Raw genomic sequence first — 27660 nt, forward strand, 5'->3', positions numbered from 1 at the left:
GTTGGACAACGACAGATTAATGAAATGGTCGAAGCCCTTCCTGCTCCACGTTTGATTTTAGGAGATTTCAATTCGCACGGAATGATGTGGGGTTCCGTTTACAATGATAGCAGATCATCTCTAATATATAATATTTGCGACAATTTTAGCATGACGGTACTAAATATGGTAGCATGACACGGATCCCAAGACCTCCTGCACGTCCAAGTGCATTAGACTTATCTTTTTGTTCGACTAGATTGTACCTGGAAAGTATTTCCTGATTTACACGGTAGCGATCATTTACCAATCATCATCTCAATTAGCAGTAACAAAGGCATTGCTAATGCAGTTAATATTCCATATGATTTGACAAAAAATGTTGACTGGAATAAATACCAAAGTAGTATCTCAAGTACCTTGAACTCAATGGAAGAGCTTCCTCCACTTGAAGAATATGATTTCCTCGTTTCTTCGATTCTGGAGGCCGCAGAAAAGCACAAACCAAACGATTTCTTGGTCCATTGTCTAACAGAAGACCTCCAAACCCTTGGTGGGACAAAGAGTGCTCAGATGCTAAACACCCGAAACAAAATGCTTTCAAGACGTTTTCAAAACGAGGAGGAGGAGCTCCTCAGAATTTTGAAACATTCTTGACTTTTGAAGCCAAGTATAAGAGCATATTCCGGGCCAAGAAATGTAGCTATTGGAGACATTTTATCGAAGGTTTGGCAACAGAAACCTCAACGAACACTCTTTGGAATACGACCAGACGAATGAGGAATCGTAACGTGGGAAATGAGAGTGAGGAATACTCGAACCGATGGATATTTGATTTTGCGAGGAAAGTTTGTCCAGATTCTGTTCCTACGCATAGCATTATTAGGGAGTCTTCTCCAAACAATGGTACCATTGATAGCCCCTTTCCAATGATGGAATTTTCCATAGCACTCATGTCTTGTAACAATAACGCTCCTGGGTTGGACAGAATTAAATTCAACTTGGTGCAGAATCTGCCCGATCTCGCAAAAAGACGTTTGTTGGAATTGTTCAACAAGTTTCTTGAGAAAAATATTGTTCCACCTGACTGGAGGCAAGTGAAAATTATCGCCATTCAAAAGCCGGGAAAACCAGCTTCCAATCACAACTCATATAGACCCATTGCGATGTTGTCCTGCATCAGAAAATTGTTCGAAAAATTTATTCTACGACGTCTCGACACTTGGGTTGTTGTCAGATACTCAGTTTGGCTTCCGTAGAAATAAAGGGAGGAATGATTGCCTTGCAGTACTTTCGTCTGACATCCAAATTGCCTTCGCTCAAAAACAACAAATTATATCTGTATTTTCAGACATTAAAGGAGCATTTGATTCATTTTCCATTCATTTTCTTTCAGACAAGCTCCATCAACATGGACTTCCAGCGATTATAAATAATTATTTGCACAACCTTTTGTCAGAGCAATGCATGTATTTTTCACATGGCGATTTGGCAACATTCAGAATTAGCTACATGGGTTTCCAGCAAGGCTCATGCCTTAGTCCGCTCCTGTATAATTTCTATGTAAACGACATTGACAGCTGTCTAGTAACCCCATGTACACTAAGACAATTGGCAGATGATGGCGTAGTTTCAGTTACTGAACCCAAAGCTATTGAACTGCAAAAACCATTGCAAGATACCTTAGATAACTTGTCCGTTTGGGCTGTTCATCTGGGTATCGAATTCTCTGCGGAGAAAACAGAGCTGGTCGTCTTTTCAAGAAAGCATGATCCCGCGCAGCTTCAGCTTCATATGATGGGAAGAATGATCCAACAGGTTTTGACTTTCAAATACCTCGAGGAGTGGTTTGATTCCAATTGCACGTGGGACACATTAGGTATCTAATAACAAAATGCCAACAAAGAGTAAATTTTCTTCGAACAATAACAGGATCTTGGTGGGGTGCTCACCCGGAAGATCTAATACAATTGTATCAGACAACGATACTTTCAGTGATGGAATATGGATGCGTTTGCTTTCGTTTCGCTGCAAACTCAAATATTATCAAATTAGAGCGAATTCACTATCGTTGTTTGCGAATTGCCTTAGGTTGTATGTATTCGACTCATACCATGAGTCTTAAAGTTCTGGCAGGAGTTCTTCCATTGAAAGATCGTTTTTGGGAGCTTTTATCGCGACAGCTAATAAGATATGAGGTACTGAATCCCCTGGTTATTAGTAACTTCGAAAAACTAGTCAAGCTTCAACCTCAAACAAGATTTATGACAGCATATTTGAATCATATGTCACAGGAAATCAACTCTTCAAGATATATTCCTATCCGTGACACCCTCCTAAATGTCCCTGATTCAACTCTATTTTTCGACACATCCATACAGCGCGAAGTGCGTGGAGTCCCGGAACACCTACGCTCGATGGAAATCCCAAAAATATGTTCAAGTAAGTTCAGGCATATTGACTCTGATAAGATGTTTTACACGGACGGATCACGAATTGAAGAGTCTACTGGGTTTGGGATGTTCAACGAAAATGTTTCGCCCTCATGTAGGCTTCAAGAACCTGCATCTGTTTATATAGCAGAGTTAGCAGCAGTTTATTATAACTTGAGGGTAATCGTCACATTATCTCCAAACCATTATTTTCTCTTCACAGATAGTCTGAGTGCAATTGAAGCCATTCGCTCATACGTTGCTGGCAAAAATGAACAGTTTTTCTTGGGCAAAATAAAACAGTGCCTAAACGACATATTGAGTAATAGGGTCCCAGTTCATTGCTCCATTCCAGACAATGAAAGAACCGACAATTAAGCCAAATGTGATGCTCTTGAGGGTGAAATTTGTGAGCGGTCGATTGCTTTCGACGAATACTGTAGCGCGTATCGCCAAAGAACGCTCGCCAGCTGGCCGGCTTCTTGAGATGAGGATATCCTGGGTCGGTGGATGCATTCAATTATTCCCAAAATATCGATAAAGGTAGTATTCGGGGGGCTGTATGTGAGCAGGGACTTCATTCGTGTGGTGTCCGGACTCATGTCCCATCACTACACGTTAGGTGCACATCTTCTTCGAATTGGACTCTCCCAGACTAATCATTGTGCTTGTGGCGAAGGTTATCGCGATATTGATCATGTAGTTTGGACACTTCGAAATGACATGAAATTCATTGAGAAAAAGAATACTGATAGCGACCGCCGCGGCTTGAACCGAGAACCATTGGATGGCAAAGTACGTCCGTTAATCGACTGAGCCATCTGCTACTTCGCTCGTAAAAGGTGCATTTGAATTCATACAGTCGCACCTGCTTGCAGAATGCAAGTTACAGTCGAAACTAGTAAAATTCAAGCTAATCTAACATTAAGTCATTACAAATGAAATTTTCCGTCATTTGACAAATTAGGTCTTTTTGAATTACATCGTATAAGGGATTAGGTTATCTGGAAATTTCAATTTTTTGTTGTTGTGTTGAATATCGTGAGGTCAGGTTGTTAGCTAACAAGTTCTTTGCCTACCAAAGATCGTGACTTTCCATACGTGAAACTGCTTCATCATTTCATTAAGACCATTGGAGTTTAAATTTATATTTCAATTTTTTTTATGTTAGCCTCCTTCCTCTTCCATTAGTTCAACCAATAGCCTGCTATCATACTCTGAAATAAAGGGGATGCACTGATACAAACAAACCAGAAATAATTATAAAATAATGCACAGTATATGCAAAAATAAATGCTATTTTTAAATGTAATCTATAGAAGCTAATCGTTTGATAAAGACAATGTTTTTGAGTAGAAATACTAATATAATATTTGAGGAAACTAGTAGTAATATGTTTCATTAAATACTAACCGTTGTGATTGCTAATCGAAATACTACGGCAAAAAAATACTAATGTATATTGCCTTCTGAAATAAACGTATTTATGAAAATTAACTCATATTTTTCGAAGTATCTTTTGCTAATAAAAGTTAAATGCCCAATTTCATAATTCGGAGTCATTTTCGGCAAGGAAATCGACGAACAAAAAAAAAGTTGGAAACGCAATCGACCTCCAGCATTGCAAATCTCGTAGCCACATGAAACCATTTACACACTCAGGAAAAAGAAATTAAAGTTTTATTACCGTGATTTCATGGCCCTTCTCCTTATTCTGACGTAAAAGTTACCCCCTACCCACCCCCCCTCTGGGCTGGGCACGGAAGTCAAAAGTACACTATAAAGCTTATCAATTGTGGCACGAGTTCCATTAGTGCATGGCGAATGCAGTTTTTTGCACGTCTGTTTCCGGGAATACTTGACGGAGCGGAACCAGGTCAAAGCTCAGTGAAGAGTCTTATTCCCTCAAAGTGGTTTCGTGGTTGCAATTTAATTAAAATTGCTTGAATGCCGTGATAGTTTTCTTTTTGCTGCAGGTCCAGTAGGTCAGTAAGTTGTTTCCTGTTCGAAACAACACCAACTATTCAGTGATCGTTGGATTTGTGCTACTGCTACTAAGATGACAGTGTAATGAAATAAGAAAAATATTTTTCTATCTCACAGACATGGGGCGATGTTTCGTACCAATGCTTGTCGTTCACAAATTAGGACTTTGTTAATTGAACATTTGAGTTTTTCTTCCAGCACTGCCCCCAGCAACGCACAACTTTTCCAATTGTTCTAATATTCATGACAACATCCAATTCCGACAGTTCCACTTTCTCCAACTTCATTACAACACAACGTACCGCCAATCGTAAAACTCAATTATATGCGCGAAAACCATAAACGAAAAACAAACTCGTTAACCTCGCAGTCGCACACTTGACGGGGTCTCCGTTTTACTCCACATCGGTACCGACCGAGTCCGGAATGTCTCCTCTTCCCGAGTGGCCACCGCATTCGTTTGGTAGGAACCATGTTTTGTTATACTGCGAAGCTTGCGTAATCAATTTACAACTTCCCCATAGTTTGGCCAGGGTTCGGCCACCAAAATCCATTCAGCAGCGGGGAACAGACTCATGCGCTCCTTTTTATCGGGCAGTATATTTTTCTCCCGGAATACCCATGGGTGTCTCACCTGGCAGAAAAAGGCCCCGAGTTTGGAGTGCTGCGGTTATTCCACGCTCTGCGGAAAAGCGGGTTAGTGAATAATTAATTAGATGTAGTGGTAGCAGTTTTTAAGGGCTTGTGCAATCTTCCATGGAAACCTCCCCCCCCCCCCCCCTTCTTGTTGAAAGCTGCGATTGGACGGAATGCGTCCCAAAAAAAAGGATTACGATATCTTCCATCGTGCGTGTGTGCACCGGGGACTACCGAGAATTACGAGTTTTGCTCGAATGAAGAAAACCCAATTTTAAGATTATTGTTGGGTCAACCAACGCCAATGCATACTACTGTTCAGGTCTTCGTACAGTTGCTGTACAGTACCGAGTAGAACTGGAAACATTCGCTACGTACTCGTGTTCAATGGACTGGAAATAAGCGTTACGCATGGTGTGATTAGTTTCCATATTCAGTGGCATTACCAAACGTTGCTTCTAAGGTATTATTAGAGAAGTGTAAGGTAAGGGAATGCTTAGAGATTAGTTTGAATATATTATCTCATTCTGTTTTCCAGGTGTGAGTTTATTTTTCAGATGTAGAATAGATAGAGAAAACCATGTCTCCTATTCTATAAGATTACAATATTAGGATAGAAAAAATGAACAGCAATAGGGACCCATCCAAATCTCATATGTCATTACCCAGTAGAAGATTAGAGTTCAATTTATTTTGGTGTGAATCAGGAATCAGAACTAATTGGCTCAAGTGGCACGTTTCCCTAATTATTTGGAGATTTGTGCCTTGCCATAGCTTCTAATAAAAGCAGATCAAAGCCCAATTCGTTCAATTTCGCCATTGTTTTCATCAACTTGTGGCAGGGTGCATTGTCATTGTCGAAAGCAATCGCGGCACCCACTTGGAGAAAACCTTTTTCATGCTCAATTTTTCATGAAGGATAGTAAATACACTTTCATATGACATCTGTGTCATCTCAGCAATCTCACGGAGCTTCACTTTACGATCTTTCATTATAATTTTTGTCACTTCACTCACATTTTCCGGTGTAACGGCTTCCACAGGTCTATCCGAGCGTTCCGCGTCATTTGTGTCGGTACGACCACGTTTAAACTCAGCGAACCCCCGCAAATCGTTGCTTTTGATGGACAAGAGCGCGGATAACATTGTTCAATCCATTGTTTCGCTTGCACGGTGTTTTTACCCATCAAAAAACAATGTTTTATCAAAACACGAAACTCGGTTTTTTTTCCATTTTTTAAACAAACTACAAAACGACTTTACTCCAACCTCGATAACTCAGCTGTTTCTGGTCGGATCGACTTAAAATTTTGACTCGTTTCAAGCAAAGGTTAGAACTCTAGAAAGACGTGGTTACTGGTTTACTACGAGCGCCATCTCTGCTTTAGTCTCGGGACTTATTGATCCATGTGTTAACTATGGGTCTCAGAGGCTCCGTTCGAAAGTGGGGTTTGATGTGGAACACATCTTTGTTTTCTATATAGGGGTGCAAATTAGAAACTCAAGGAAAAATACACGTAGAAATGTGGTCAGGTTTAAAACAATTACAGCTCAGTCTATTGTGTATCAATTATTAATATTATTTCATCATTTGATTGGAAATATTTCTAAGATTTGATTTGAATGTATCAAGCCACGTATTTTCAATTATATATGATTGAAATTTTGATTAGCAACGAGCAGTGTCGTATTTTGTCTGCTAAACATCTCCGGCATATCGGATCTCCCAGCCATAGACGACGGTTTTGAAGCAGTAAGCGATATATAAAAGGGAAAGCATCGCTCTGATTGGTCAATCGATGCAGAAGCGAAGCTGTTGGAAGCACGCAAATCTATAAATAGAAACGAAATTATAGCTAACGTTTCAGTCCTACGCGTAGCATGCTAGAGGTAGGTTGTTGCCTGACAGCAAGACAAAAAGTGCCATAAAACGATTTGAAGCTTTAATGGGTATGCTCTGATCTTGTGTCATGCAAGCTCGGATGAAATTCCATGTTATGTCGTTTCGCCTGATAAATTGACAACGACCCCAGGGTAAATTTTGAGTGGTTAAGATTAATTTCTAATTTATATAAGATGAACTCGATTGATAATGAGAAAAAGTTTATCGCTTCAACCGAAATCGCAGAATAGTAGAGAAACTTAACGCTATAAAAATAACTGCTTGTATACAAAACTTGAACACAAGCTTGGCGAAGAGAAGCTTTAATATCAAAATCCGTATCGCAAGTATGGTCAAAGATATAATTGCATACATTTGGGATATTGGTGTAATTTCGTCGGCTATAAAACAAACAATGTTCGGCGTTGGTTCCTAATCAAGATAAATCTAGGCAGACTCTCGTGCAATTGCGGATTCAAAAGTGTGACGATTGATTTTTTTTTTATTCAATAATATAATTTTTAGGGCACACTGCTTAAGCTCTAAGGTGCCAAGGGCTTTTTCTAATTTTATTATTAACGACTAACTTAAAACTAGGATAGTATAATTGGATAGTGTTGTATTGGGGTCGCAGTGGTCGACTTTGGCAGGTCCAGCCTTCAGCTGGCGATCGGCACCGGCCGGTGGATGGAATATGTCATGAGTCTTCCAGATGACGTTGGCCGCATCCTTCGGTCCGTGTGGGTCCGCGGGAAACACCGCCAGGCTACGAATACCCGGCGGGTGGCCCGCATGACTAGGGCGGCATTCCGTGGGCGATGATGGTGATGTTACATAAGAGAACGAAAAAAATATAGAGAAGTAAATATTGCGGAAAACGAAGTAAAATGGGGATATGGGAACGAAATGACTAAGAACGACAGAGATCTAATTAGTTGACATCGAGATGGAGAAGAGACGGGGAGGGGGGAAGCGAAAAGGTTAGTGACAGCAAAAAGATCTTGTTAGTTCCGATGAAGATGGTGGACAGATGAGGAATCGGGATAATCGGCGGAAGTTAGTGTCGAACCTGCAGGTGAAAATTATTCTTAGCCACAGTTGAAACAACGTCGATAAATAGGAGGAACTTTCTAAGCAAGATGTAACAGATTACACTTGTATATTAATGTGTTTGAGGAACTGGTATATCAGAAGCATATATGAACTATCCCGACTCGCCAACACATCCCGAACCGGAACCTCAGGCGGTCTACCTCGGGCCCTGAGGGATTCCAATAGCTCCGATCTGGCGTCGCGATACTCTACGCACGACCACACGACATGCTCGATGTCCTGATAACCGTCGCCACAGGTGCAGAGCCCGCTCTCCACGATCCCGATACGCCGGAGATGTGCGTTGAATGTATAGTGATTTGACATGAGCCGCGACATAACACGAATGAAATCGCGACTCACGTTCATCCCTTTGAACCAAGGTTTCGTCGATACCTTAGGAATAATGGAGTGTAGCCATCGTCCCAGTTCGTCATTCGTCCATGAAGTTTGCCAACTTTCGAGAGTTTTCTGACGAGAAATACTGAAAAATTCATTGAAGCAGATTGGTCTTTCATAAATGTCACCTTGTAATGCGCCCACCTTAGCCAATGAGTCTGCCTTTTCATTGCCCGGAATGGAACAATGCGAAGGGACCCAGACTAACGATATTAAATAAGACCGTTCAGATAAAGTTCTCAAATGTTCCCGTATTTTCCCCAAGAAATATGGGGGATACTTTCCTGGCTTCATTGCCCGGAGAGCTTCTATTGAACTTAGACTGTCCGTGACAATGAAGTAATGGTCTTTGGGCAAGGTTTCAATGATCTCGAGGGTGTACTGAATAGCAGCTAATTCTGCGACGTAAACTGAAGCCGGATCATTGAGTTTGTACGAAGCGGTGATGTTCTGATTGAAGATGCCGAAGCCTGTGGACTCGTTGATGTTTGATCCGTCAGTGTAAAACACTTTTTCACAGTTGACTGTTCTAAGTTTATTATAAAAAACATTAGGGGCCACTTGAGGGCGTATGTGATCCGGAATTCCACGAATCTCTTCTCTCATGGATGTGTCGAAAAACACAGTAGAATCAGAAGTATCCAAGAAATGAGCACGGTTGAAAACAAACGAAGAAGGATTGATATTCTGAGCCATGTAATCAAAATACAAGGACATAAAACGGGTTTGAGAATTAAGCTCAACTAACCTTTCGAAGTTTTCAATCACCATCGGATTCAAGATGTCGCATCGGATTAGCAATCGATATGAGAGATCCCAGAATCGATTTTTCAACGGTAAGACGCCCGCGAGCACTTCGAGACTCATCGTATGAGTCGGCTGCATGCAACCTAAGGCAATACGCAAACAACGATACTGAATTCTTTCCAGTTTAATGAAATGGGTGTTCGCGGCGGATCGGAAGCAGAAGCATCCATATTCCATTACGGACAATATCGTTGTTTGGTAAAGCCTGATCAGGTCTCCTGGGTGGGCACCCCACCATGATCCGGTTATTGTACGAAGAAAGTTGATTCTTTGCTGGCATTTTTGTTTCAGATACCCAATGTGACATCCCCAGGTGCCTTTGGAGTCAAACCAGACCTCGAGATATTTGAATGTGAAGACCTGAGCTATGTTTTCACCCCCTAGTTGAAGCTGTAGTTGTGCTGGTTCTCGCTTCCTTGAAAATACAACCAACTCAGTTTTCTCCGTAGAGAACTCGATACCCATTTGAAGAGCCCATGTGGATAAGTTGGCAAGAGTATCTTGTAACGGCCCTTGCAGATCGCCAGCTTTGGGTCCTATAATGGACACAACGCTGTCGTCGGCAAGTTGTCTCAGCGTGCAAGATGTGTTGATACATTTATCGATGTCGTTAACGTAAAAATTGTATAAAAGGGGGCTTAAGCATGAGCCCTGAGGAAGACCCATGTAACTGAATCGTATTTTCGACAAATCACCATGCGCGAAATACATGTGTTTCTCGGACAATAGATTATATAAAAAGGTGTTCAAAACCGGCGAAAGACCATGCTGGTGCAGCTTCTTAGATAGGATATTTATAGAAACTGAATCAAAAGCCTCCTTGATATCTAGAAATACTGATGCCATTTGTTCTTTACGAGCAAATGCCATTTGAATTTCGGTTGAGAGCAACGCAAGACAATCGTTCGTTCCTTTACCCCTGCGGAAGCCGAATTGTGTATCTGAAAGTAAACCATTAGTCTCGACCCAATTGTCTAGACGGAAGAGAATCATTTTTTCGAACAACTTCCAGATACAGGAAAGCATAGCAATCGGCCGATACGAATTGTGACCGGAGGCTGGTTTCCCAGGTTTTTGAATGGCGATAACTCTCACTTGTCTCCAGTCGTGTGGAACAATATTACCCTCGAGGAACTTGTTAAATAAATTCAGCAAGCGCCTTTTGGCAGAGTCAGGAAGATTTTTCAACAAGTTGAATTTAATTCTGTCTAACCCCGGGGCTTTATTGTTACACGACAAGAGCGCAAGTGAGAACTCTACCATCGAAAACGGTGTTTCGTTTGTATTCGAAGTCGCGGCGCGGGATATCTTCTGTTCCGGAACAGAATCAGGACATACTTTTTTAGCGAAATCGAATATCCAGCGGTTAGAATATTCCTCGCTTTCGTTCGTTGTGTTTTGGTTGCGCATTCGTCGAGCTGTGTTCCAAAGAGTGCTCATCGATGTTTCTTTTGTTAATCCGTCAACAAACCGTCGCCAGTAACCTAGTTTCTTTGCTTTAACTAAGTTCTTCATTTGCTTATCTAGTGCTGCGTAATTTCTATAATTATCAGGTGTTCCATATTTTCTGAACTTTTTGAATGCTAAAGATCTTTCCGCGTTCAGTGATGAGCACTCTTTGTCCCACCACGGGTTGGGAGGACGAATGTTGGTATTCGCGCCGGATACACGTTTCGTCTGAGCTTAAATCGCAAGTGTCGAGAATCAAGCCAGCCAAAAACGTGTACTCTTCCTCCGGAGGAAGTTCTTGTGTTGTTTCTAGTTTCTCAGATATCGATATTGCGTAGCATTTCCAATCAATATTTCGTGTGAGGTCATACAAAACATTGATTGTTTCCGATGGTCTTAATCCGCTGGCGATTGAAATTACGATAGGCAGATGATCGCTACCGTGGGGATCAGGGATTACCTTCCACGTGCAATCCAACCGTAGCGATGTCGAGCAAAGGGATAAGTCCAGCGCACTTGGTCTTGCTGGTGGTGCGGGAATTCGTGTCATTTCTCCCGTATTCAAGATTGTCATATTGAAGTTGTCGCCAATATCATGGATCATACCTGATCTGTTATCATCATGAAGACAACCCCATCCCGTACCGTGAGAGTTAAAGTCTCCTAAAACTAACGTCGGTGCGGGAAGAAGTTGCATGATACTGCTGAGCCAGTGGTACCCAACTGAGGCTCTAGGGGGAATATAGATGGAAGCAATACAAAGGTCCTTGCCTTTAATTGTGACATGACATGCGACAACTTCAATACCTGATATCGAGGGGAGGTTAATTCGAAAGAAGGAATAGCACTTTTTTATCCCCAAAAGTACTCCTCCGTAGGGATTATCTCGATCCAGGCGAATAATGTTAAAATCGTGGAAGTTTAGTGATACATCAGAAGTTAACCAAGTTTCGCACAATGCAAATGCGTCACATTTCAGATTATTTACTAAGTATTTAAAAGGATCTATTTTCGGGATGATACTTCTACAGTTCCACTGTAAAACAGTGATCGAATCCTTGACCTCGTTCGAAAAATTAGCCATCGAAGGAAACGATTGCTGAGAGGAGGGGCCATTTTGCAGTCAGCTGCATCAAAAACATTTTAACTTTTGGCAGGAAAGTCATCAAAATACCTTTTAGGGGGTCAGAAATGTTGAAGACGGAAAATATAAAGTCCACAATGTCACTGAATTTTACAAGTCCAGCACTTGATGTGTTTTCTGGTTCCTTGGGGACTTTCGGGGTTTTGGGTGTCCCCGGAAGTGTTGGATATTCTTTCTCCGATTTCAAGTCTCCGGAACTAGGAGCTTTTGGCTTCTTCTTTTCGTTTTTTTTACCAACACTTCCTTCTGCTGTTACTTTTGGAGGGCCTTCAAGAGATATCTTCGAACCCTTTCTAGGGAGTTTAGGAGATGATATATTTTTCCTCTTCCTAAAACTTCGAGGGACAGTTGAAGATGTACCTTCTTGAGGATCGTCAGAGTCGCAATCGTCCGCAGACAAACAGGTGTAGGGGTTCTGTTCAGGTGGTGTGGCGATTTTCAGCATTTCTGCGAACGAGCGGTTTGATCGTTGCTTGAGAGATCGTTTCAAATGATCTCCACGCAATTTATACGCAGAACATGCTGTGAGGTCATGCGGGGCCGCCCCACAGTAAAGACACTTTTCAATGTCTCTGTCGCAAACGCCATCCGCATGACTCTCTCCACACTTCGAGCAGCGGGGCCGATTTCCACAATGGGAAGTTGTGTGTCCTAGTTGTTGACAACTAGTGCTATTCATTACCCGTGGTACGAAAAGTCGTACAGGTAGACGAACCCTGTCCAGGAGAACGAATTTCGGCAAAGCCGAGCCGGAGAAGGTCACCCGATACGAGTCCGAGTGGGGATAAGACTTTGTCCCATCCGCGGCGATCGATACTGAATGCAAACGTTTGCAGTCCAGTATCTTGACATTCTTAAGCAAGGGATCTTTAAAACATCCGACCCCATGTTTGAGAATGTCCTCGCATGTCAGACTGGGATCCGTGATCACTCCGTCTATCTCGACTTCGCGAGCTGGTATATAAACGCGGTAGTCCCGCGTAAAGTGATCGTTTCGAGCGATCTCATTAGCATGTTTCAGACTGGTCAACGAGACCCTGAGCTTATCGGGACGAATTTTTGAGATAAATTTCAATGTTGGATATTTCGACGTCAAGTCATTAGATATTTTCAAAATATTAAGCGGTTTATTCTTCTCTTTGGTCCGAAAATAAACCACATAAAGGCCGGCCGAGGGTGAAGGCTCTTCGGAATACTGTTTAACCCGGTGAGTCTTACTATTTGGAGCAGATTTAGAATCTGTTTCCATTTTATCTTCGGGGGGCAGGGTAGAATTTAATGGACTTGCCATAGCGCGGTTGAGGTTCCGCGCAAATTATAGGGGGAGTCAAAATATAAGACGATAAAGGGACACGAAGGAAAAAAATATAATACTTAGCTAATGATCCGTAGCAACTCGGCCGCTGAGGCCAAGCGTTAGTTACAACGGCCTCTGAGAATTAATATGCACACAGCACCGGTTCACGGCACCACACTAAACGTCCGTTCACTGTTCGTATTGTTTTGACACAATAGCACCCGGCACTGTCTAACTGTATTTATTGTTTATACTGTATTGATCTACTGCACAAGCTCGCGAATACAAAAGATTTGATATTAAATGACCTTGAAACGGATTAGAATGGATTAACGCACAGCTGCTCTAATGCAAACTACCATCCGATCGATACGACGGTCACGAAAGGAGTGATGACGGTTGGGTAATGTCAGAGACATAACTGGATGTCATGGATACGAATAAAACTGACAGGCTTCCTAATATCATTTAGTTGATCGATTGTGTGAATTGTACAAGCAATCTTCTTCTTCACTACTAGAATTTGAAACAATGCACCTACACTAAAGTATGGTTAAGTTACATCAAACATTCTGCCACACAATTAAATATTATACAGTATTTTTTATAGTTCTTTATAATTAAAAAGTGGTGATTCTTAAAAGAACCCTTCATGAAGGTGTTCGCGCTGGGGAGTGACGAGTTGAATTCGAATTCCGATGGATGCCGTTGACTGATCGTCATTTATTTGCACCCTGAGCTGTTGTCTGTAGGCGTAGGTATAGCGTTTACAGCCGATAATAATCTTCCAATGAAGAAAACATTGATTCGTTGGGTTGATCAATGATACAATAGGGATATGATATGAAAAGTATGAAATATATCTACGACCTTATACATTGATATTTTTTAGCAAATACGAGATTAATACATGTGCCTTTAAGCGTAGTAACCTGTGAAAGAGATTTCATGTCCAACTTGATATACTTGCTCGATGAATTTAATATTATTTTGTCTTAAAGCATCTATATTTGAATCCCCCAGAACTATCATCGGTGTATATTTACGAGAATATAAAATTCCTCTTGTACAGCAACAGATATTTTGTTCTCTTCCTCAGAATGCGTTCTGATTGGCTGGTGCTGTCATGGGTCAAATGAAACAGGTTTTTCAAAAGTGTACTATTGAAACACTTCAATGCTGTTGCAATACATGTTCAAGTTGAAAAATTTCGATACTATTGGTAGTTAGATTATATAAATTTTTCCACTGATCACTGAGCTATGAGCTTCCAAAATACGAGAAAGGCAAACGCGCCTTATGAATTATCCTCTTTGATACTCGTTTATACCAACCATTTCAGAAAAGTTTAATTTTGAATTAAGGTAAGGGCTCCCTATTTCATCTCATTTGTAAGGACGTTACCTTAAAAACCTGATTTAGCCACCAAAATCACTACGATTTTTTCATATTTCTGCATATTTCGCCTTGCTCCACATTGGGAATTGATTTACATTCCTGGGAAATTAAAATAATAATTAAAAAATCAGCTAAAAACACTTCTAATATGTTCACTACTAGGCTCCTAATTTCATCTCAAAAGTTTTGTATTCATATACATAATTGTGCCTACTTCTCATTCTCCAACGCAATACAAAATCGAACCCGTTTTGTTACAATATTTACTTGCTTCTGGTCTGCCGCCACTTAATTACGGGTGAAAATTACCAACACAATAAAAAATAGTCTAGATGAGCAACGTTGAGTCAAATAAATGGTTACCTTCCAACATCGCGAAAAAGTTAAATATATTATCAACGTAATCCAATAATTTATTGTGACGATTCCTTTTCAAATATTTCGATGAAATCAGGCATCCCTGCAAGCAGCTGATCGCTGTTGACAAACGAGGGGAAACCAACTAGTAAAAAAACTTTTACATACCACAAGGGGTGTACAGATAGTAAATAGTTCGCGCAGTACAATATAGGTGGAACTAGTGCATCACGAAAAATTATTTTTATAAGAATTTACTCATACTGTCATTTCTGTTAGTCTGTGACGTAACCTTGAGAAGATGACGGAAACCTACATCGGACTGAAAGCGTCGAAAACAAAATACATGAGAGTAAGAGGCTCTAGAGAAGAAACACTACGCCTCCCACCACGAATATTGATAGACGGTGACGATATCGAGGTGGTTGACGAGTTCGTGTATTTGGGCTCACTGGTGACCGCCGACAATGACACCAGTATAGAAATACAGAGACGTGTTTTATCTGGGAATCATGCGTACTTTGGACTCAGAAAAACCCTTCGATCGAGAAAAGTACGCCACCGCACGAAATTGACCATCTACAAAACGTTCATTAGATCGGTTGTTCTCTATGGCCACGAGACCTGGAATATGTTGGCAGAGGACCAACGCGCCCTCAGTGTTTTCGTAAAAAAGGTACTGAGGACCATCAACGATCGCTTTTTTTATTTAAAATAAACTCACTTTTTGATTTAGGAACCACTTTCGTCTGAAGTTTTACAATTCATCATGTTTCTGAATATTTACTAATCGATTCGTCCCAAAACATGATCACTATTTCACATAATTACACCACTATTCAATGTTGGATGACTTCATAGTTAGTAATGTTCACTTTCCACTTGTTTATTCAACTATTAAAGACTTCTGAAATTACCTGATAAGCAATAAAAGCAATGAAAAATATGAGATGAAAATTTGCACTTAATTTACTTGATTGCGCTTTGTTTCCATATCATTTCGTATCGCAAGGTTGCCAAGCTTTCTCATAATGTTAAATAAGAAAATTTATTTTTTCTTCTTTAAATTATCATCAACAAGTATTTTTTGATATCCGTGACATTAGTTTAATTTTATCAATGATATTTATATATAAATAATACTGTTTCGGATTCTAATATTACCAAATAGACCGTGTTAAATACTAATCAAATAACCATTGTGGCAAATCTAGTAGCACTGGTTTCTTTCCGCTATACGTCACCATAACACTGTTAAATGTGTGTGTTTCATCGGCTGTGCACAAAGATGCCAGATATTTTCATAGAAAATATGTATCTGCTCTATTTGTTTTCACTAATAAAATGAATCAAATTCAAATTCAAATTGGTTTTAAATTTTAATATAAATGTTTATCAGTGTTCATCATCAAACATTTGCATAAAACATTTCCATTTTAACATGTGATATGTCCGTTGATTAATAAACTTTTAAAGAAGTACTGCAATCAAATACTAATAGATACTCAGAGAGAAAAGTCTAACGGTCTACTTCTCACTTTTTATGAACCTTTACAAATCTGTATTAAATTTAGAAAATCTGTAATCTGCTTTAACGAATGCGAACGCAAAAATCTATAAAATACAGATAAATCTGTATGAATGGCATCTCTGATTCTGCATTTTGTTTTAGGAAGGGCTAATGCCTAAATAGTAACAATTCTTTTTTTGTTTTTTTTTTTAATTTCTCCAAATTAACGGCAGAGTAAAATTTTAAATTTGAAACGAAAGGTTATTACCGATCCAAAATATTTCATACGTCGAATTGATTCCAAATTTTTTTAAATATCGTGTGTTGTGTCATAGTTGGCACTAGGCCCTTTTTAAAGAAAATTCTGACATTTTAAACCTGAGAATGTAATAGTGCAATATTTTGGTTTTAATTGCTGTCGCCATTGATAATTTATGGGATGAACAAAGGACCAACGATAATATGAATACAAAACTTTTGAGATGAAATTAGGAGCATAGTAGTGAACATATTAGAAGTGTTTTTAGCTGATTTTTTAATTATTATTTTAATTTCCAAGGAATGTAAATCAATTTCCAATGTGGAGCAAGGCGAATTAAGCAGAAATATGAAAAAATCGTAGTGATTTTGGTGGCTAAATCAGGTTTTTAAGGTAACGTCCTTACAAATGAGATGAAATAGGGAGCCCTTACCCTACATCTGTTGAGTTCTGAAGCGTGTTCTTCACCAGTACCAGAGTAGCGTAGTTGGTAGAGTTGGTCTCCCCGGAAAGAAGAAGGGCGAAGGTTTGAGTCCTTCCTCTGGGCGATATTTTTTCGCAAAATTTGCAATTTTCACTGTTTCAGGAATTTTAAACGTTTCTTGGTGCCTGTTGCTCATTAGTAGTGATGTGTAGAACTCATATGTGGTTTTTTATCCTCTGAAATTTAAGGGAATATGTCGTCTAAAAGTGTGATAACTAAGTGCTCACAAGTTCCTATCCCATGCCTCTCCATGTGCCTATGATGACATTTGGTCAATGGAACGGCGTCGACTGGGTGCTATCGTCTTCTGCGTTAGTACCAGAATGAGAGGATGCGAATTAGTTCGTATATAAAAATTCATTTGAAACGCGGAAATCATTGAATATCTTTCAAATATGTCATGTTTTTGGCCTTGACGTCCTGTTTGCAGCGTTCCTTACAAATCATGAATTAGCATTTTGCATATCATCTTTATAAAACTGTGAAGCTTTTCAGAATGGGTCTTACAATTTTTAGCATTTAAACCAGGTTCGAAAAAAAAAAACAGATGAGAATTTTAATGGCTGAGTGTTTTGACAATTGCAAATATAACAAAACAATTCTACATGCAAACAGGATACAGTAATGTCATCAGTATTAAATTGGGTTGTCGGTTCATGTGTGACGTCATTAGTTTGCAAGTAAATGTTTTCTATCGAATTTCATATATTCATATTGTTGACAGTTGGATTGGATTCGACTGGTAAATCGAATATCCTGTATAAACTAAAGCTTGGCGAGGTCGTGACAACTATTCCTACGATCGGGTTCAATGTGGGAACAGTGGCGTCCCAAAGCCCTCCTACTTTTATAGAGCGAAGTATTTCTCACACACTATTTTCGTATTAACATTAAATAAAAACTATCGATTAACTAATTAAAATTATCATGTCGACCTTTGATAACATTTATTTTTTGATGATTTCTACAATTTACTACTAACAAATATCCTTTTCCCGTGACACTTTTCGAGTGCGCAGTAGTATTAACGGTCGCTAGTAACAACAATTATGGTACTAACATACCTTCCTATTCCTGATCGGACCTACAACTGGGCCTGGCCGGCGCTGGTACTGATCAATGAACTCTGGGGTTATCAGAAGTTGCACATTGAAGGTTGATTAGCCATTCCCAGAATTTCTCTGTGCAATATCATCAGCTGATTCCGATCAGTAACGGAGTAGCAACCAGGAGTGGCCGCTCAAGCTCAAGTCCTGAAATATTTGAGGGAATAATTTTGGTGTGTGTCATTTTTATCGAATACGCGTTTAAAGCGCGCTGTTGAGAAAGGTATCATCACTAGGTGGATTGAAATTGGTTTCATCAGTGCCCAATGGAAACACGTGATCCTAACGAAAAATTACTCCAAGGACGCAAGTGTTTCCCACTACCAACATCAATTCAAAGAAATTGTTCTGCCAAGCGAATTGCTCTGGATGTGACTATAAATCGGTGATGGAGACACAATAAAATCTGGTCAGATTAGTTCAACTATTACAATTGTAATCAGAAAATCCAATTCGCACTGGAAACTGATTTTCCAATTCAGGCTGCCGACCAAAACAACGAGTCAATCAGAGCCCGGTTTGTGCCACTGAGTGTGAGTAGCTGTCAAAAGGGATTTCCCCGGGCGTGATGACTGGGCAGAGCGTTAATTTTCTCGAGAACTCCTTGAAGCTACCCCCACGCTGACAGACAGACAGGCAGACAGAGTAATGAAAAATAGGCCGACGGCTTCCGTTCCGGCTCTTCGTGAAACGGAAGAGCGTCTAATAAATTTGATGCTGTCACAGTTAATAATTTACACTGTGCCGAAAATGTGACACTTCCTTACCAACATAAAACAAGCACAAAGATAATTTGATAAGGATAGAATAAACAGCACGATGATACCTCTTGCGAAAAATGGCGACAAATGACTTAGGCTTGGGTTGGTTTAAGGCTTCTTAAGAGAGAGAAGAAAAAAAGATTCAATGCAATTAAGGCGTTTTGTTACCGACCGAAAAAAATATGAGAAATATCGATGGTTTTGAATGAGCCAAAAAAAATTGAACGCCATGAAATCCAATTTTTTCCTCGTCTTTCGATAGGAAATTGAATGTGGATGTTTTGCTGGGCTGTTCTCGGGGCTGCCCCGATAACGGTGACGATCTGTTTATGTGTTGTCGCTCTCAAACCATCCGAGCGAGCGGAATATTTATGGCCGCTAGACTTTGGTATTATTTATCGCACTGCCATCGTTAACGGCCGAACGAAATCGACGAGGCACGTAACCGGCTTTGATTTTCCAGTCTAGCTGGAATCGATTTTCTTGAAATTTATGATGAACGAAATTTAGGCGAGGAAAGTTCACCGAAGTTGAAGATTTCCATATCCTAACATTGCAATGAAAAATTTTCACTCGGGCAAGCTCGCGTCTCACTAAATAAATTAATTAACTGCGGTACTTCCCATATTTCCAGATAGCAAATACCATCCATTGTGCATCGAACGAAAAGCAAAAATATCCATATCTCATCGATTGCTTTTGCCTATGCCACAGTTTCATATGCGACAGCAGCATAAAATGTTACTACCTAATGCTCATCGACCCAGATTGCTACATCTCGTTACAAAGCTCACACTTTCCGCCTCGGCCCCGGGAACTTCCCGTAGTGCTTCGAAATGTTGGAATGTTATCTCTATTTGAACAACTGATTGCCCGTCTCTCGGCTTTGTGAACCTTTCCGTTTTGCCGTTTCGCGTGATACCAAAAGACGGTTGAATTGGCCGGCCAGCTCCAATCGATCTTTTCGGCTGTGGCACGTAGTCCAAGTCCAAGTTCGCAACGACGACCATTTTCCCTCCCCCCCCCCCTCCGATGAAACGCGCTTCGGAACGAGATTCCGAGAAGAGCTCAACCAAGCAGATGACGAAAATTGAATTAAGCTAACATCAGATCTCTGACGAAGGGCAACGAAAAACAAGCATAATTACGAGTGTTTTTCGTTTTTCCAAGTTGGCGTTGGGTTGATAGTGGGATGTGCTGGTATAAAATAAAATGTAGGGAAATCCAATTTTTTTTAGTTCCATCAGGATCTGAGTTACATAAAGTGTTTCATCGAAGGAAAATTTTGATTAAACAAAAATCTTCACTCGACGACACCGTCGCCAAGTAGAGCGAAACTGCTCTGTAATTAGGTTTATCCCTACCGCGCGCGCACGCTTGAACTCACATTCTTGCCCTGTCAACATCGACGTCGAGTGTAACGTGTACGACTCAAGTCACTCTTCCGACCGGGTACATTTGTTTTCCGCGAAACAAGCCTCCCGTTTGAGGTTGTGGAAAGCTTCGTGTTCCGTACGAAACACCCCCAAATTAACTCCCTTCAGGCCGTTTACTTTTTCCAGCTTGTACAGCACCGTCGTAGTAGATCCGTATCTCCGGCGAGGCCTCCGTTCAATCCTAATGACATGGAAATTTCACTTCGAGTTAAGTTATAACAAATGGTAATACAATAATGATGGTAATGATTATTATGACGGTGACTTTGCTGTACTTGCTGACGGTGGCCATTGTCTTCTGGGAATAATTTTCGGGAGCTTGACACATACAAAAACCATCCTACCCAATTTCCACTATCGGAGGAAACTTTTTTTTCTCTTTGTTGAACGCCTTCGGGAATGAACAGCTAATTGAAGTGTTGGTTGATTCCTGCCGCGGGGCACACTTAGCTAATCATGCTAGCTCCTGTCCAAATGCCACTGAGAATTTCCGACATATCTCTGCTGCCGGGTGGTGGATCGAAAGGGACTGGATCCACGCGGGTGGCTGAGCCGGTGTAACTAATGACAAAAGGAACTCTTACTTTTTGCTTCGCCAACTCACCACCACCGTCTCCGTCATTCTCGGACTGAACGGTGATGGTGACGATGACAGGACAGATCTTTTGTGTTCGGTGAAAATTTGCATAGCAATTTCCATAACTCAATCTGGCTGACGAACAAAGCAATGCTTAAAAGCTTCTGCTGTCAGGGAACAAACCAGTAATGGTACCTCCGGTTGCTTGGCAAATGACAAAACAGGATAATAAAAGTTAGCACTTGTGCCACCCACTTGAAAGGTTCTATCAGAGAGAGAGGGAGAGAAAAAAACCACAATCAGCCAAACTGAAGTCGTGGCGAAATAATTTATGCCATTAGAGACTGACAAGTTCTAGCTGTCACCTATCGCAGTAGGTTGTGACAGTTTTTGTTTCGCGTTTGCCACTTGTGTGTCTGTGTTTGTGTTTGTGTACCCACTCATTAATCTTAAGGTTGAGTAATAAAAGTTTGACCCTTGGATAATGTGCGAATCTTCTCCTTTTTTTCTTGTTTTCCATTCTCCCTTTCGAGCAGATTCCAACGAGGCCAAATCATCGCACAGGAACACCCTCAGTTTGTCACATCACCACGAGAGTCAATTCATCACCAAGAACAACAGTAGAGTAGTTAGTCAACGAGGGGGTCTCGCGGTACTGCCCTGCAGTGTCACCATGTCAACACCAGCCACTGTAAGTAAGTATTTTGTTAGTAAACGTTTCGGGGTAGTTATGATTTCTGAAGCTGTTATTTCAGTTCGAGTTTTGTTTGTTTTATTCGTTTTGGCGTTCGTGTTTTGTTATTCTTGTTTGTTCCAGTGCTACCGAATGTTCGTGTGTGAAAGTTCCCAATAACTTTTTTTTTAAACGGAGTTCCGATTAAGTGAAAGATTATAGGATCTAGAAGTAAGATTCGAGCATCTTTTTAAAAGATGGCATCACTAGTAGATTTCTTGTGTCACACCAAATACTTGGGCATCTGTCAATAGCACTGTATAATTATTGCAGTGAATTTCAATCAGTGAATAATTTTTTAATGACTTACTTCAACACATGGGCTTTTGAAATTTCATGACATTCTATTCATTAGCTTGTGAGTTATTGTGCTAAGGATTACGCTACTTTTGTTAGTTTCAGAACATTCGATCAAAAACAATGTCGTGTTTTAATTTTACACTGCTTCTTGATGGGAAAAAATATCATCCAAGCAAAGCAATTGCTTGAAAAGTGTTATGGCCATGTTTAAACGAAACAAACCGGAATTTTTGCGTCGATATGTGACAATGGATGAAACATGGATTCATCACTTCACTCCGGAATCAAAACGATTGTCATCTGAATGGACAGCCGCTGATGAACCTCGTCCAAAGTGCCCAAAAACACAACAATCGACTGGAAAGGTTATGACCTCGGTATTTTGGGATGTGCCTGGTGTAACATTTATTGGCTATCTTGAGAAAGGAAATACCATTAACAGTGAATATTATATAGCGTTATTGGAGCGTTTGGAGGCTGAAATTGCAAAGAAACGATCGCATATGGCAAAGAAACAGAAATTTGTTTCATCAAGACAACGAAATGTGTCACACGTCAATCAAAACAATGATAAAACTACATGAATTGAAGATCGAATTGTTCCGTATTCGCAAGATTTGGCTCTCAGCGACTACTGACTGGAAAAATGCTCGCCGGTAAGAAAATGTGCACGAATGAAGATGTTATCGCTGAAACTGAGACTTATTTTGAGGCAAAAGATGAATCGTTCTACAAAAGTAATACTGAAATATTAGAGCGGCGCTGGAATGATTGCGTTGCTTTTGATGAAGATTGCGTTCAAGAATAAATTTAATTTTGAAATCGCGTTCTCTTTGTTAAAACCGGGACTTTTCAGCCCTTGTATTACGTTTTCAAAATTTACCCTGTCCAAGAATGGATCGAACTCAATCGTGAATATCTTTGTCAAATAAATTTGTTGTATTCAACGCAGTAACATCAATTTTTCTCCATACCATCGGCAATGTGGTCAGTTAAAAAAGATAAAATTTTCATAAGTATGAGATAATCACAAATAGATCAAAATTGAAGTTTTCAAAAATGTTTGGTATGAACGAGCATTAAGGTGAAATTAAGAGCACATAAAATTTCAACCGCATGAGTTGAACTAACCTTTGTGCGAGCGTAGCGTACAAAACCGACACATAGAAATATGGAATATTTTCAGTGACATTGCTTATTAATAATTGAAACTTTTACCTCTTTTTTATCAAAACGATATAAAGGGTAATTTTTTTACTAGTAACTTTTGGCAACACTGTTTTTTGACGGATCACGCGTGAATCGTGTCTTGTGTCATTACCAATCTATAATTTAATCATTATTCGTCGTTTGGTTTATAATTTGAACATTAATTTTTGCGATTATATAGGTTTTAACCATAAGGTCGTTCGCATCTTCGGGCCAAAAAAAGTTTCTGACATTATATGCGGAGTCGAGAATCGATCTCTGGCGGGCTGCGTAAAAGACATCGACTTATTTTTCCTATTCCTATATCCGTCCCAAGATTTATTCATTATTTTAAATAGAAAATATATCAGATTTACGATTTTAGGTCAACAAAACGGACATGAGCACTATCGTCTTTCATTTTTCTCTTTTCTTAAACAATTGTATTACGATTTTAAGACGATTGTAGGATTATGAGAAATGACCTTTTCAGTGGAATGATATTCAGGCGAACGTCTTTATCGGCGAAATGTCCCCTTCGTTTAAATATCCCTTTCGGAGAAATGTCCCTTTCGGAGAAATGTCCCTTTCGGAGAAATGTCCCTTTCGGAGAAATGTCCCTTACGGAGAAATGTCCCTTTCGGAGAAATGTCCCTTTCGTAGAAATGTCCCTTTCGTAGAAATGTCCCTTTCGTAGAAATGTCCCTTTCGGAGAAATGTCCCTTTCGAAGAAATGTCCCTTTCGGAGAAATGTTCCTTTCGGGGAAATGTCCCTTTCGGGGAAATGTCCCTTTCGGAGAAATGTCCTTTTCAGAGAAATGTCCCTTTGAGAGAAATGTCCCTTTCGGAGAAATGTCCCTTTCGGAGAAATGTCCCTTTCGGAGAAATGTCCCTTACGGAGAAATGTCCCTTTCGGAGAAATGTCCCTTTCGGAGAAATGTCCCTTTCGGAGAAATGTCCCTTTCGGAGAAATGTCCCTTACGGAGAAATGTCCCTTTCGGAGAAATGTCCCTTTCGGAGAAATGTCCCTTTCGTAGAAATGTCCCTTTCGTAGAAATGTCCCTTTCGGAGAAATGTCCCTTTCGAAGAAATGTCCCTTTCGGAGAAATGTCCCTTTCGGAGAAATGTTCCTTTCGGGGAAATGTCCCTTTCGGAGAAATGTCCTTTTCAGAGAAATGTCCCTTTGAGAGAAATGTCCCTTTCGGAGAAATGTCCCTTTCGGGGAAATGTTCCTTTCGGGGAAAGGGAGAAATGTTCTATACTGGGGACGTGTACGAAGTTTGATTAAAACCAAATAGTTCCTAATTTTTTCACTTTTTCTGTTTTTATTTCCTAATTTCGCATGACAATCTTTGACAAATGCAAAAAGAGCATATAGCACAGTAAGCAAGTAACACTGCATGTCATTCCTCCTAATTGATTGGAAATTGGGAGCCACACTAGCTGAAGACAAGGAATTTCGAACAGTGAACAGTGATATTGCTGGTCCGGAGTAGCATTGAGTTTTTTTCAGCATCGTAGTATTAGCAATGTAAAATGGATTTATGTCAAAGATTCCTAATATGGTATGGTGGGATCACAATACCGTCGAGCTATTTCTGACTGAAATTCCGTAGCCGAAATTCTTTAAAAATTTCATTGCATTAGCAGTCCAAGTTGAACTGTCATTGCCACCTAGTAGTTTAATATAAGCCACTAAGCAGATGTAAAGTTTACTCTACTTGAGTAACACTCTGAGAATGTAAAAGCAAAGCAAAGTCCTGGCATTACATTCCTTTTGTGGAATTTGGCCTTTATGTTTCAACAGACTTCGCAGCCGATTCTTAGTGTACAGAATCATTGCATGACTAGTACTATGGATCCTACTGACACTAAGAATCCTTCCAGGTCGGAGCTCGAACATACGACAGCTGGCTTGTAAGACCAGCGTCCTTTGTATTGAACCGCCAACCCGGGACGAAAGTAGCATATGTTATATAAAATAGACGGTTCAGACGTAATTTAGAATCTTTATTGCACAGGATGGTCAATTTTGTACGTTTCGGAACGAAAGAAACCACCACATGGTTGATAATGCCTTTCGACTACGTCCAGTTGGGTAGGCTGTTACTTTCCTTCTGGTGGCCTTAACTTTTTCCACCTTTCTGACGCTGTGGCGTCGAACGGCAAAAAGATACCCTGTTCATGTTCAATTTCGAGCCAAGGTTTTTCGGTGCGGTTCCGGTGTACTACAAAAGCAATAAACGCCAAAAAATAAAATACATAGAAATAACACAAAGAATCCATTCACGATATTCACGACTTGAAGCCAATTCACTGGGTCCTATGGAATCTACCTCACCACATCAACCAAAACTTCAGCGGTTTCCCCTGTTTTCTTTCCTTTCCGGATGTTTTTGTGTAGTGCAACGCTTTATTGATTGGCACAGAAAATACAGCAGCGAACTGAAAACGGAAAAAACGAATCCACTCATGTACTGCGAATGTGAGCCTGAAAACATGGTGCTCGCTGAAAGTCAAACAATAACATCACTACACAGATACAAATAACTTTCCGGTACGGTTTGAAATACTTGGCCAAAAAAAAAAGTGAATTGGCACTATAAATGCTTCCACTATTGGAACCTCCCGCTTCAGGGTTTCCTGGAAGCAAAGACGACAGCATGGCCAATTTTAAGTTTCAAGTGCCGGCTAGTTGTTCGTCCGCTCGTGGGACGAATTCGGGAAAAAATAAATCTTACAAAAACGCTTTTGGTCTCGTTCCAGCACTCAAACAGCAAACCCTTAACGGCGAGTGTTAGGAAACATGGGTTCGAAGTTTTGAGAATTTGATAGCATCATTCACAATGACAACTGTTTAACAAATTGTTTCGGATAAGCTTCAAGAATCCCATTAGATTCGGTGATTATGACTTACCCTTTTGTTATGTAGTGGCGCGACTAGACGAAAAAAATGAGCCTTCAGGGTATATGTCCTCAGACATCACCTGGACGTTAATAAAGGCCCCTTTCAAGACTTAGTTCTGATCCCAGCTGCGTCCATGAGTTCAACCAATAGCTAAATTAGAATAAAAATAATGTAATGATACAAACAAACTCGAAACAGTTTATGAAATTATTAACAAAATGTCTGAAAATAACAGCTTATTTTATAATTTATAGAAGTTAATCGTTTGGTTCAAATAATATTTCCGAGTAGATTTCATAATTAATGACGAGTTACCTAAGATGATATTTAAGTAATAAGAGAATATGTTTTAATAAATGCAAAACGTTGTGACTATGTTAGAATTAAATTAGGATAAGAATATTATGTAAAAGTGATGCTACGGCGAAGAAAAACTTATGTAAACTGCCTTAAGAAATAAACGTATTTATGAAAAAAAAAATCACCTGGACGTCATTTACGGCATATCCTACAACAAAACGAAAAAGTTGTGTTGCTTGAGGAAACGCAACAGACGGTATTACAAGCTATTCCGCACGTGTAATTTTTAGCTGAAGGTCTCGATTGTGAAGTAAATGTCACTCTTCGTACTGAGGAACTGATGACCTGCAAAACGAGATATTTTTTCGAACTGTGATTCAAAGTTCTTTCAGTCACCGAGTAACATTCCGATCCAGTCTTCTTTACTATCGACAAATGCACACTTTTATGTAGTTGATGAAGGCTGGCTTAACCACAATCAACCTTTTCGATTACTCAGTGAGTTTTTTATACTGTTACATATAATTGTTTCTAAGTACCAAAAAGACTGTGTACAGCATCCTTTTTTATAACAATTTGCCTCGGACCAATTTTAGCACGGTTCATTTTTGGCAACATAATCTTTCGAATATGGCATATGTAAATCAGATGATGGCAGAATTTCGAGTTGAAAGCAATTCCATAATTATATTGATTTAAACTACTTACAGAAATAAATGCTGGAAGAACATAACTTCCATATACCACACGACTCAGTTCGTCGAGATCAACAAATGCGTGTGTGACAAATAATTTCACTCAATTTTCTCGGAGATGGCTAAACCGTTTTGTACAAACTCAGATTCATATGAAAAGTCGTATACTCCCAAACAAGGTTCCTGAATTACGTTTGGATCCGACTTCTGATTACGGAACCACAGGATGATATGTGAAACGAAATTAAAATATTGCAATTAATTTTTCTCGTAGATGGCTGAACCGATCTAAGATTCAAATGAAATCTAAGAATCATCTATGATTCAAATGAGAGGTCTTAAAATCCTATAAAACCTCTTACTTTTTAGTCAGATCCGACTTCTGGTTTAGAAAATGCAGGATGATTAGTATAAAAATGTCCATTTCACATAAATTAATCAGGTTTATCGTGTTTGCAGATTTGGATAGTCGATTACCAAATGAATTTATTTCAGTTTGAGCGGTATTCGTTTTTGGATTCGGAATGTACCCCCAAATTTCAATT

The 27660-nt window shown here is 39.9% G+C and overlaps 1 protein-coding gene across 2 annotated transcripts in view; it reads left to right on the forward strand.

The window, feature by feature from the left end:
• The window catches only part of LOC131437225 (neural cell adhesion molecule 2-like), a 239741-nt gene that overhangs the window by 111359 nt on the left and 100722 nt on the right, over positions 1-27660 (forward strand). For both annotated transcript variants that reach the window (XR_009230735.1, XM_058606410.1), the window contains exon 2: positions 21528-21682. Coding sequence is in view for 1 of the 2 variants with exons in the window: in XM_058606410.1 (XP_058462393.1) it covers positions 21528-21682 (155 nt within the window). In the remaining variant the exon portion in view is untranslated. The remainder of the gene's footprint in view (positions 1-21527; positions 21683-27660) is intronic.

This window comes from Malaya genurostris, chromosome 3 (genome assembly GCF_030247185.1).
Source record: "Malaya genurostris strain Urasoe2022 chromosome 3, Malgen_1.1, whole genome shotgun sequence".
Lineage (NCBI taxonomy): Eukaryota > Metazoa > Arthropoda > Insecta > Diptera > Culicidae > Malaya > Malaya genurostris.